The 12,975-nt window shown below is 37.4% G+C and overlaps 1 protein-coding gene across 6 annotated transcripts in view; it reads right to left on the bottom strand.

Moving 5' to 3' along the window:
- The window catches only part of LOC109003518 (guanine nucleotide exchange factor subunit RIC1-like), a 35,634-nt gene extending 28,187 nt beyond the window's left edge, over positions 1-7,447 (bottom strand). For 5 of the 6 annotated variants that reach the window (XM_018981670.2, XM_018981672.2, XM_018981671.2 and 2 more), the window contains exons 1-3: positions 7,070-7,447; positions 6,770-6,877; positions 442-590 (exon numbers count right to left, since the gene is read on the bottom strand). In XM_018981670.2, the coding sequence (XP_018837215.1) occupies positions 442-590; positions 6,770-6,877; positions 7,070-7,216 (404 nt within the window). In that variant the 5' untranslated portion in view covers positions 7,217-7,447. Of the gene's footprint in view, positions 1-441; positions 591-4,717; positions 4,810-6,769; positions 6,878-7,069 lie in introns of those variants that run through there. The other variant, XM_035683309.1, reaches the window with a different exon arrangement.
- Positions 7,448-12,975: the final 5,528 nt, after the last annotated feature.

The raw sequence follows: 12,975 nt of genomic DNA, 5'->3' as shown, positions 1-12,975 counted from the left end.
GGTGATCTTAGATGATCTGAGTTAATTTGTGAATAGTAGTATTTTGCGGGTCCCATTGAGATGTGTTTGAATGTATAGGTTGATATATGTGTTTGAATATATGAAATAAGTTGAGATGGGTTTAACTTTTTTATAGGAAATTGAAAAAGTAATGGGTCCCATCAATTATTGGTTTGGGATGAGTTGAGCTCACTATAACAACCAAATATAGCCTTAATCTCCTCCTTCGTCTCCTCACAATCCTCAAAATTTATATAATTCCTTTCCCTCCAAATTAATCACACTAGGCAGATAGGGACCATCTTCCATACTGTTACAATTTGTGGGTTTCAATATAACCCTCTCTAATTGGTAAAGAAGTCCAAGATATTATACAATTTTTCTGAGAGTACAAACTACAACTGACATAGAGGTTCCGTTTTGTGAGTAAAGGGTACTTACACAGCCAAGTCCTTTTCCGCAAAAGGCACCTGCTCACTCAGAAGAAGAGATATAGAAGCAAGAAACAAACCAGAGGGTTGCTTCCCTCCAATCTGTATTCTTTTCTCTGTAAACTGAACCTTAAAAATTTGAAGAAAGAAAGATGATGTCTGCAAATAAAGAATAAATAAGCATCAGGATGACACATCGGAAAAATGTTTCAGAGCTAGATCTGAAGTATGCATTCAACACAAAGTGTACAACATGCTACAAAATATGAAGTCACGTCTCTTTTGTCAAGAAAATTATAATTTAGGTCAAAATCAAAGCTCTTGTCACCCTAAAAGATCGATGGTATGAAAATGCAAACACACTCTCGAAGGGTGTCATACCCAAGAACTTAGAGCCCTGACTTGGTATATTAATATTTCAATTATGTTGATTATGGCATATGCAATTATAAGGGTATTTTCAAAGACTGGTTGGTTTTATTTTGGATGCTGATTTTTGATAATAGGCAAGTAAAGAAAACTGTTGGATTGGGCCCTATTAGGCCTGGTGTAGGAAAAGGGAAAAAAAACATTTGCCAAAACTCGGACAGGTTCTATATCAGAATTTTTTTATGGGTGAACAAAATTTCATTGATCACAAGAATAGGCAAAAGCCCAAGTATACAGAACATATACAAGAGCATCACCTATGCGTTCTTGTTTAGGAATACATGAAATTCATGGAAGTTCATGAATTTCGTGCTGTAATGGATGGATTTAGTTCCAATGACTTTCGTGCTTTTTTCAGCTTTAGTTTGTAATTAGGTATTTTCTCTTGTATACTTCCTGTGTAATTGGGTTATGCCTAATTACATGATTTTTTAATAAATTTCTTACTTATCAAAAAAAAATATGGAAGTTCATTCCGTTAAAATCAATTACAACTGACCAATGGAGAAAAGTATTGACATATCAGAAATTTTAGGACCCTAGAAGCCGTAAAAGCAAGTCTGCCATGTCTCTCAAAGAGCCTAGGAAAATGCTGTATTGAAAAATTCACAATCGAAGCTTCTAGGAAGGGACAAAGGTGCTGAGAGTCAGCAGCCATTTAAGGATGGTGTCACGTAGTTTTGTTCTTTAGAACCCCTAGTATTGCTGCCAAAAGAACTTGTCCCCTTTTATCATGAGCCTGTCGTCCCTCTCAACCTGACTTTCTCTAATTTCATCCTTAAAAAAAAACATTGGAAAAAGCATTAGAAAAACCTCCTTCAAGTCTACCACAGCTATAGGTGAGAAAAACTTTGAATTTCCAACACTCTTGTTCATGAATGGATAAAGAGATAGTTGCTGATTTCATTTCTATCCATCTATCCAGATTAAAGTCCCAAATTTAAAGCCAGGGTCTGAACATCCATTCTCTCAAAGCTGCTGCCACTTGATTGGTACTTAACGGTACAGTTCTCTTAACTCTAGAAGGCTACCATCTCTATTTCTGTTCCAGCAGTTAAATAAGTGTCCTATGTTTTCTACTCCTACACTCCACAGCACATCTTTCAAGTCCTAAAGGATTCATAGAGATTGCAATTCTTTGTTCAACCTCTAACAGAAATATCTCCCACTTCCCAATAGTTTTTGTTTTGATTTTCGTAAACTTTGTTTTGATTTTTTGTGTTTGGGTAAATGATTGGATGACAAGTTGAATGGTGTATTTTTTTTAGATTTGAAGATGTTTGCTTTGATTTCGAAAATGTTTTGAGATATTCTGTACAAATTCTGAAAAAATGCCTGAACCAAACCAGGTCTTATTCTTGGAAACATGAGCTCAAAAAAAAGGAAAATCATACCCATTCATGTAAACAAAGCAAGTATAAAAATGACTCAACATTAGAAGGAGTAAAAAGGGGTTGATGGTAATGGTTATGAATGTTTTCCCTAAGCTGCAAAGGAAGTGTGGATACTGTGCAAGTTAGGAAACAAGGCAAGTAGTATTGACCATTTTTTGAAAAGAGATATTCAAGTTATATGCTATGATATTGACCTTTCCTGTAAGCACTTTTCTATGCACATTCTATATGGTATGTTGTCAAAATATAGTTCTCATGTGCTATTTAAACATAATGAACATATTTATGTTACGAAAGCTACACAAATATTTTTAGTATGAAAGTTATGCATGTCATGAACTCATGATTATTCTCAAGTTATGAAAGTTCAAGATCATTCTTATGTTTTGAATGTTATGAAAAACCTTTTTTTTTAATGAAGGGGGAACCACCCCACGGTAGAGCCATTAGACCTCACCCCCGAGGAGACTAGCACAGCAACCCACCGCCATGACCTGCCACTTAAATCGCAGTTTGATCCCAAGGGGAATCAAACCTGTGACATGGGGCTCATGCACACAAGTTCACCCTTACCACTTGGGCTACCCACGGGGTGGGTTATGAAAAACTTTTGTCATGATACGTATGATTATTCTCGTGTTTTGGTACAAATGTTATGGGTGGATGTGCAGGTCACATTGAAGATTGTCGAGAAGGTGTGTTCCACAAGATGTTTACATCCAACATGATGTTTAAGAATGTTTTCAAAGGTAAAACATGGTTCAAAATAATTATCCTATATGTTTTACTATTTACTGGATATTCAACTCATTTTCTTTTTATGCTTTAAATGTCCTAGGTATTGATCATGAGAAGTTGGCAAGCCAAACCCAATAACGGAGACCATGATCTTTTTTTTTTTCTTTGATAAGTAAGAAGTAAGTTTCATTGATATGAATGAAAATAGGCATAACCCATGTACACAGGGAGTATACAAAAGAAAATGCCTAAATACATTCTAAAACACTAAATTAAAGATAAGAAATCATGCACATTGTTTCCATTCGGAACAATGGCTGAAAACCACAAGAGTAAAGTGTGTAGAAAAAAATTCTGAAACTCCGCCACTGTTCTTTCCCTATCTTCAAAGCATAGCGCATTCCTTTCCATTCAAATACACCACATAATGCACAACAGGATCATTTTCCATGCTACTGCCACCTAGGGACGGCCTTTGATCCAGCAAGTAAGCAAGTCAGCCACCTTTGACGGCATAACCCAAGCGACACCCACGCTACTAAATATCTTATTCCACAACTCTCTTGTCACCTCACAATGCAATAATAGATGGTCCACTGATTCTCCATATTTTTTGCATAGATAACACCAATCCATCACAATGAGACTCTTTTTTCCTTAAGTTGTCCGTGGCTAGAATACTCCCAAGAGCCACAGTCCACACAAAGAAAGCTACTTTGGAAGGTACGCTAGTTCTCCATATACTTTTCCACGGGAATGATACATTACCTTGTGAAGCCAGTATTTTATAATATGTTTTCATTGTGAACTTCTTGCTGCCACTGGACCTCCATTGTAACTTGTCACCCTGTACCGTTACACTTCCTGAGGAATATATTAAGCTGAAAAATTCTGAAACTGAAGACAATTCCCAGTCATGATTTTCCCAAGTGAATAGGATATTCCACTGATGAGAACCATGGGCAAACACAAGCAAGTCCGCCGCCGAAGCCTCCTTATTAGCTGCAATACTATAGAGAGCTGGGAAGGCCCTCTCCAAAGAGCGCTCTCCACACCAAACATCCTGCTAAAACCTAATTCTAGTGTCCTGTCCAACCATAAAATGGATATTATTTTCGAAACACTGCCAACCCCCCCAATATATCTCCACAAACCCACACCATGCCCCCCCCCTCCCCCCTCATTACATTGGTACACCAACCACCCCAAGCACCTCCATATCTGGAGTCAACAACTTCCTTCCACAATGACTCCCCCTCCAAGTGATACCTCCATAATCATTTCCCCAATAACACTTTAGTGGAAGTCCTCAAATTTCATGCACCCAATCCTCCACTCGAGATTGAGGAGCAAACTTTATTCCAATTAACAAGATGGAATTTGTTGTCTGCCCCCTGACCACCCCACAGAAAAGCCCGAAATAACTTCTTGATCCTATTCACCACCCTAGTAGGCAACGGAAATAGAGATAAGAAATATGTTGGAAGATTAGATAAAATACTTGTGATTAGAGTGAGGATAGATACAACCGTTTCCCCCCAGCCAACCTTTTCTCCACTTTTTCAATGACCCCATCCCAAATAGCTCTAGCTTTAAAAGTCGCCCCCAAGGGGAAGCCCAATATTTCATAGGTAGAGACGATACTTTACACCCCAAAAGGTCTGCGAGGTAACTGATATGAGGCACCACACCCACCGCCACCACCTCAGATTTACCAAGGTTTACCTTAAGCCCCGACACCGCTTTGAAGCACAACAAGAGTGCATGTAGAGCTTGAATTTGGCCCATCTCCGCTTCACAAAAGAGAAGTGTGTCATCTGCAAATAAAAGATGTGAGATCATGATAGAGCCATAAGTACCATTATCCACCGAGAAACCGGCTAGAACACCACCCTCTACAGCTACCTTCACCATCCGGCCAATTATCCACCATGATCTAAATTAGTGTTCAACAAATAATTGTTAGGTTTTGGATTTGATGACAAGATGATATGGATGAAATTGTTTAGTTTATTTTTATTTTGTTAAATTTCATACTATGGTTAGAGATTTAGTTTAGAATAATGCTACATACCACTCTCATCCCACTTTCATCTTTTTTTTTTATAAGTATCCCACTTTCATCTTACTATGTAAAATGTGGCACTTTTCTCACCCTTGGATCATCCTTTATTTTTTTTACAAACAAAACATTCAAAGGTTAATGGACAATGACACCTCATCATAGTTGGATGAAAGTGGAATGGAAGTGTGATATGCAAAATTTTCCTTTAGTTTATGAATCACTTTTTTTTTATAAGTATGAATCAACTATAAATTAGCTCTATCTATTTTTTTTTTTTTCATCGGTAAACAAGATTTGATTGATCAAAAGAATAGAAAAAACCAAGTATATGGGACATATACAAGAGTAACACCTAAGCATTCTTAGTTTAGAGATACAAGAAATTCATGAAACGACAAGCCACTAAAATCAATTACAATCGACCAATGGAGGACATCCATTGACTACATTTGATCTTCAAAACTTATTTCGTTCCTCTCGCTCCAAATACACCACCATAAACATATTGGAACCATCTTCCAAATTGAGGCGATTTGAGAGTTACCCTGAATGGCTTTCCAAGAAGCTAGGAGGTCCATTACCCGTCTCAGCGTCACCCAAGCTAATCCCACCCAACAAAAACTTCATTCTCACAATGTCCTGGCAATCTCACAATAATCTGGCTATCTATTGTTATAACGTGACATTCCTAATCCTACAAGAAGAGAGTCTTGCAGTGAAGGATGATTGGTAAAGTCAACAACCGATAGCTTCTCCTCTCCATAAGTAAGGGGTGGAGGATGAGGTCATGGATTCGATTTGAAACTACTGTTGAACTAAAGGCATCAAGATTAATTTCCAAATAAAGGAAATTACACTTTGACCCCCAAATTACCACAACTTTTTCAATTTACACTCAAGTTATCAACTTTGACACATTGCATCCTTAAACCGCCTAAAAGTTACACTGTGCACCCTCCACTAAAGATATAACCATTAAAAACTATCATATGACCTGGCTTTCATCCATCTTAATGGTGAAATCTTTTTTTTATAATAGGTAATGGTGAAATCTTAACCAAATGGTGCACGTTATAGGGTTTTGGTAGTTTTAGGATGCAATTCAGTAGCTTGGGGAAAAAAAATGCAAAAAAAGGTGATAGCTTGGTAATAAAAAGTAATTCCTCCTTCCAAATACCTTCAAACTACTAATGCCGCAAAATGTTGGATATTTTTCATAAGGAGACTGTGTGTTTGAATTCACTAGACCTCAGTAACAAAAGTTGGTGATAAATTGAATTTTAAATTTTGCTCTCATTCCCTTCCAAACGTGCCACCAAACTGGTATAGCTACACAAACAGCACAATGCAGGACACCATACTCCAAGATCAAACTCCCTATCCCATTTTTCATGCTGAGTCATTCTGTCCCTTCATTTCCCAGCGTAATGCACAATATTCTAATGTTAATATTGAACATTGCCGTTGCCACATCTGTCAACAAGGGAAATTATACAAACAAATGTCTAGATGTGTGCAGAGTTGAGATGTACCAAGACACTTTCCAACGAATTACCATAAGGTAGGAGAAAGCAATACCAGTCGATTCTACGACATAGTTTTTACTGAACTGATTGAAGCTTCTTCTTTGTTGTTTTTTTGGGTAAGCGAGCTCATAAAAACACATTAGTAAAATAAAAAAAAGGAGACAATAAAATGATTGAAACACTTACAAGAACAGCGACTAATTTAGCATCAGGGCTCCAAACAGCCTGTAAATTCTCTCCCTCCCGCTGCAGCGAATCCGAATCCCTCTTGTACTTCCCCAATCTTACTTTGTGCTGAACCCCAGAGCCCAAAAACAACAGAGAAAATGTTAAAACCCAACAAATTCAGCTTGCCCATAACAAAAACTCTCCACACCCACAAATTCGCAAAAACACACATACTCCCACATACAAATACACCAAAAATATGTGTGTGTATGTATATATATATATATATATATATCCTTTGTATATGAAATTTAGTACCTGGGAAGAGCTCCAGAGCTCTAAATGAGAGGGGGAGACGACTAGCAATAGGCGATTGATGACCTTGAGGTAGATGATCCGCTGGGAAGAGGGACAGAGCCCTGGTTCCAGTGGGATCACCTGGGGCCAGCCATATGCCATATACATCTTGTTCGTCGTCTTCTTTGATTTGGTTTTTCAGTTATTGTGGTGAGGTAAAGATCTGAGAATTAGAGGCCTTGGCCCAGATAGATACTAGCATACTTGGGATAGATCTGATTCATTTTCTATCAGAAAGAAACAGAATAATCCACCCATTTTCGGTTGAATCGTGACCGCCCTTCAGAACATCGTAGCTCTGTTTACAATTTCTCAGTTCTTTTTTTCTTTGTTTCGTTTTTTTTTATCAACTTTAAAATGGAAAATGTTAAGCTATTTCTATGATTTTTATGCAAACATGTATAATAAAAAAATCCTGCTCATCATTTTCCAACGTCACTCACAATATTTTATTTATTTATTTATTAAATATGTAATGATGAATAGAAAATTCAATTAAATTAAAATAAAAATAAAAATAAGTGTTATGTATAGAAATTATATTTATAATAATATGATAACCAAAATCTTAATAATATCATACTAATATTTTATCATAAAAAAAATGTATAATATTAGTTTAGTATTTGTTTATTTAAAAAATAATAATAATCCGTCAGCAACCATTTTAAAACTTAATTAACAATCAACCCAATATGATTGTATTATTTTATCAAAATAATATTTTTTAAACTTTTAAAATTTTCATCTAATTATGAAATGGCAAGCTAGTTGTGATCTTGGACACCGTACATTAGAAATTTAGAACCGTTATGCACCACCGTGAACGTTGTCATGCGTTCGCCTGCCATAAGAGCATCCGTATCCGGATGTCTAAAGCCTTTATTTATTTATTATTTACTTTTTTTTAACAATTTAATTTCATTAAACATAAAAAGTGATACATGAGAAGGGGGTGGAGTTCCCCAATAATCACCCCAAAGCAATAGAAAACATTACTAAATACATAGAAAGGGGGTGAGGTTTATTCGAGATCAATATTTTAGTCCCTATCTCTATCCTACAAGAGGACGCCGTCTTATATAAAGAAGAAAAAGTGTTTGCAAAAAAATGAACAATGGAACTATCTTCCTCCGCTAGAAGCGGTGGCTGTGGTGGGTGCACTGTCACATATTATCTGGAGTGGATTTTTGGAGAAATCCACTATCCCTCTTACAAGATCATTGGTTAGAGAATGCAATAACATAGAGCAGCCAGAATCCAAGCCGAGTTGGCGGCAACAAACCAACACAGGTGGTGGCAGCACATGTATGACGCGCCACCTGAGGAGGTGAACGAACGAGCAGATTTGAAGGATCTGAGGTCTCTGAGACAGGTGGGGCTGCGTGTGGCAGCCAAATCCCCTCTGGTACGCAACTACGACTGAAACTACTGCAAGGCTGTGGCTGCGCATGCATCAAACTCGCAGGGCAAATTCACATTTTTCTTCTGCGAGCATGAAGGTCGGAGACCAGAGAGGTTGAATCGGCGTCACATGTTGGTCGAAAGTTGTCGGAAGGCAGTAGATCGGAGAGGATCGGCGCTAAGGAGAGAGAACTAGATAAAAAGAAAAAGAAAAAAAAATAGAAAACAAACTATAAACATTAAAAAGCCTCTGGGGCTGACTAGGAGAGGAGGTGGTCGGAGCCTAAACTCCAAACCCCCTCCGCCCAGTGAAAACAATGGATCGGTGAACTTCATAGAGAAAAGAAAACTAGGACGAGAGAAGAGAGCCTTTTTACTAAGTGTGTATGTCTAAAGCCTTTAATTCCTTAAAGTTTAGCAAAACAATTTATTTATTTATTATTATTATTATTATTTTAACAAAAACATCTCTCCATCTAATTCCCAAAAAAGTTTGTGATGTGAACGGAGCTACTATTCATTTTAAATCATTTTTTATAAATATTTTATTCTAACAAATTAAACAAATTCTTCTTTCAATCATCTACAATTTCTCTAATACTCATATTTATTATAGTTTTAAGTAATAATTTAAATAATTTTAAAAATATAAAAAAATAATTTTAAAAAATTATCGTACCCACAAAAAAAAATTAAATTTGTGTTTAAAATATTTTCTAGAGAGTAATAGTTCAAAACATAAGAAAAAATATAAAATAGTGAGTAGTTAAGTTTGTAAATAGAAGTGAGAGAAAAAAATAATAAAGAAATAATAGAGAAATATTATTTTAATAGAATAGATAAATAATAGGGAGTGAGATGTAGAAAGTTTTTTAAAGATAAGTAAAATTTAGGAAAAAGTTTTAGAAAGTGTGTTTTTTAACCAAATTTCAAGAAAAATTATAGGGAACCCAATGTGAATTATCTAAGGCACCACCCTGTTGAACTAGTGGCTACTCATTAAATACAAAAAATAGTTACGGTTTAAATTCAGCTTTATTTAAAAAATGATAAACTTACAATTAATTTATAAGTAGTTTAGTACTCTACTTAAAAGACAAAAAAATCCTTCAGAGTCTCCATTGAGCTCTTCTAAGATAAGCTTAGGTGGAGGAACAGTCTCGCATGCTCATTGAGTGAGGGAGGAAGAGGTGGTTGTATGCTTGAAGCCTTAGTGAAAATGGAGGACTTGGAGAAGAGATGGGATCATCTGAAGTTAACCGCTTAAGAGAATGCTGAAATAGAAATTGGGAAGGAATAGATAGAAAAGGTGTCGGCAGAGGGTGATAGGTGTCTGGTGGGGAAACTAATCACTGATCGAAGGATGAATAAGGAAGCCATTAGATCAACTTTGACAAATATTTGGAAGCTAAACGGTTCCTTTACCATCAATGAGATCCGCGTGAATTTGTTTGTAATTTCCTTTGAGATCTTGAGAGATAAAGAGAGAGTTATGGATGGGAAAACGTTGTTGTTTGATAGTCATCTTCTTGTACTAAAGCCTTTTGATGGTTTGACCCCTCCACAGAGTATGAACTTTGATTTTGAGTGCTTTTGGGTATGACTGAATAACCTGCCATTGGCATGTATGACCCCTAAGGTAGGCAACCAAATTGGTGCATCGATTGGCAGCGTTAAAAAGGTGGATGTCGGTGACAATGGGATTGGCTGGGGATGTTATCTGAGAGTAAGGATCAAAATGGATATAAGGAAGGTCATTACGAGGGGAAGAACTGCCAACTTGGCGGGAAATAGATTATGGGTGCCTTTGACGTACGAGAAGCTACCAAAATTATGCTTCAGATGCGGGAGAATTAGACATATAGGTGGTGGATGTGATGGTGTGGGGGACAAATTGCAGTATGGAAGCTGGCTGCATGCTCAGCCTAGCTCTTGGAGGACTAGAATGTAGAACAAGTAGTACTAAGGGAGGGAGTAGAGGGAAGGTAGTGAAGGGTATCAAAGTAGAGAGGAGTGGGGAGTGGAGGGGCTTTCAAATCATACGACTCCAATGAACCAGATGAGAAAAACTAAAGCAATGGAGGATCCAATGAGAGCTCAGAGTGAGGTGGAGGTTATAAGGGTGGTGCAGAATATGGTGGTTGTATTGAAGGATCAAGTATTTGATAAAATGAGTTAGTATGGTGGAAAGAAGGGGGAGGGTGAGTCAGTCTCTATGACTGAGCAGACAACACATAAGGCTAATAGGGACCATGTTGACAACTCTGAAGCTATAAAGGGTGGACCCGAGGTAGAGGAGGATGCAAGTTTGGGTCAGCAACTATCCTGTGTAGATCTGCAACCAGTTGAGAAGGTGGGAAGGTTGGGAGGAGGAGGTGGAGGTTGAAGAGAAAGGCACGCAACACAGGCAATAAGAACCAGAGTGCTTTTTCAAATGATGGGAAGAGAAAGTTGGTGGATGAGAAGGACAACAGTCATGAAGAAGGCTTGACATAGAAGAAAAGGTAGAATTTAAGGGGAGGAGTTTGTGGAAGATGAACAAATAATGGAGGAGGCTGTTTACCAGCACTGCCAAGCATTATGAAAATCTTAATTTAGAACTACCAAGAGCTTAGGAACCCTTGGACAGTTCAAAGCCTTCACTAGATGGTGAAGGAAAAAAGACTCGAAATGGTATTCTAAATTGAAACAAAAAGCTGCAAGTTTGAAGGTATTAAGAAGAAGATGGGATGGGAGGGATGTTTTATTGTTGAAGCAAGGGGAGGAAGGGTGGTTTGGCCTTATTGTGGAGCAATGGGGTTAAGGTAGAAATAGCTAACTACTCTCATTTCCACATTAATGCAATAGTATGGTGTGTGAAAAGAAATTTATCGTGGCTATTCACTAGCTTTTATGACCATCTCAAAGCATGTAAAAGAAGGGATTCATGGAAGTTGTTGTCATTATTAAACCCATATACTCATATGCCATAGTGCATAATAGGAGATTTTAATGAAATTGCCTTCCAATATGAGAAATGGGGCAGAAAGCCTAGACTTGAATCACAGATGGAAGACTTTAGACAGACCTTGGCTGGGAACAGTTTGTTTGATGTGAGATGGAAGGGGAATCTGTTTACTTGGAGTAACAAGCACTCTGACAGCACATTCACAAAAGAAATGCTCGATAAGGTTGTTAGTAATCCTTTGTGGTCTGAGATTTTTCAGGATGGGATTGTTGAGGTTTTGAGGTTTTGGATGCAAGCCAGTCTGACCATAAGGCTTTGTGTTTAGACTTAAGTTTCAAGATGTTGAATAAAAGAAAAGAGAAAAGAGTTTTCAGGTTTGATGCAAAATGGATCCTGGATGAGTGGTGGAATAGGCTTGGGACAGAATTGATGGTGTAATAGACTCTCTCATGAAGGTGTAGTCAAAGCTGAATGTGTGTAAGGGTGATTTATGTAGATGGAGTTATCATAAGGAAAAGGATGCAGAGGCAGTGTTGTAGAAGAAAACTGAACTATTAAAACAACAGCAGGACAATGAGGGGTCTCATAATGTGGAAGTGATTAGGCAGTTGCAAGAGGAGGTGGGGATGATGCTAGAGCAAATGGACTTGATATGAAGATAGAGGGCAAAGAGAAACTGGTATCAATTGGGGGATAAAAACATCAAGTTCTTTCACTCTTGTGCCAGTCAGATGAAAAGGAAGAATCAAATCAATGAAATTATAGATTCTTTGGGTAAAAATGTGACAGACCAAGGAATTATAAACGGTGTTTTTCATGAGTATTTTAACAACTTGTTCAACTCCTCTAATCCTACAAGGGAGGCTATTGATATGTGCATTAGAGACATGGACCCGAGAGTTACCAATCAAATGAATGCTGATCTTCAGAAGGGTTTTACTAAAATTGAGGTGGAAGAGGTTTTAAAGCAGGTGGCCCCATTGAAGTCCCTTGGACTCGATAGTTATGGTGCATGCTTCTACAAAGCATATTGGAGTGTAGTTGGGGAAGGTGTCTAATGTCATTCTCAACTTCCTAAATGGTGATGGAGAACTGGAAGGTAGTGTTAACAGTGCACTTATTGCTCTCATTCCCAAGATGACTAATCCTACTGCTACTAGTGATTTTAGACCAATAAGTTTATGCAATGTGCTTTACAAACTGGTTTCTAAGGTTCTAGCTAATAGATTGAAGAAAATTCTTCCAATCATTGTTTCCCATAACCAAAGTGCTTTTATTTCTAGGAGACTCACTACAGACAATATGATGGTTGCATATCAGACACTCGACACTATGAAAACTAGACAGAAGGAAAATGTAGGAAGTATGACATTTAAACTAGATATGTCTAAGGCATATGATAGAATAGAGTGGCGATATTTAGAGGTTGTGATGAGGAGGATGGGTTTTGGGGGAAAATGGATTTCTTTGGTCTTGAAGTGTGTGACTACGGTTACATATTCAGTGCTTGTAAATG

The sequence above is a fragment of the Juglans regia genome, chromosome 12 (genome assembly GCF_001411555.2).
Source record: "Juglans regia cultivar Chandler chromosome 12, Walnut 2.0, whole genome shotgun sequence".
Lineage (NCBI taxonomy): Eukaryota > Viridiplantae > Streptophyta > Magnoliopsida > Fagales > Juglandaceae > Juglans > Juglans regia.
The sequence above is the reverse complement of the archived record's forward strand: the minus strand, read 5'-3'. Positions and strand labels throughout refer to the sequence as shown.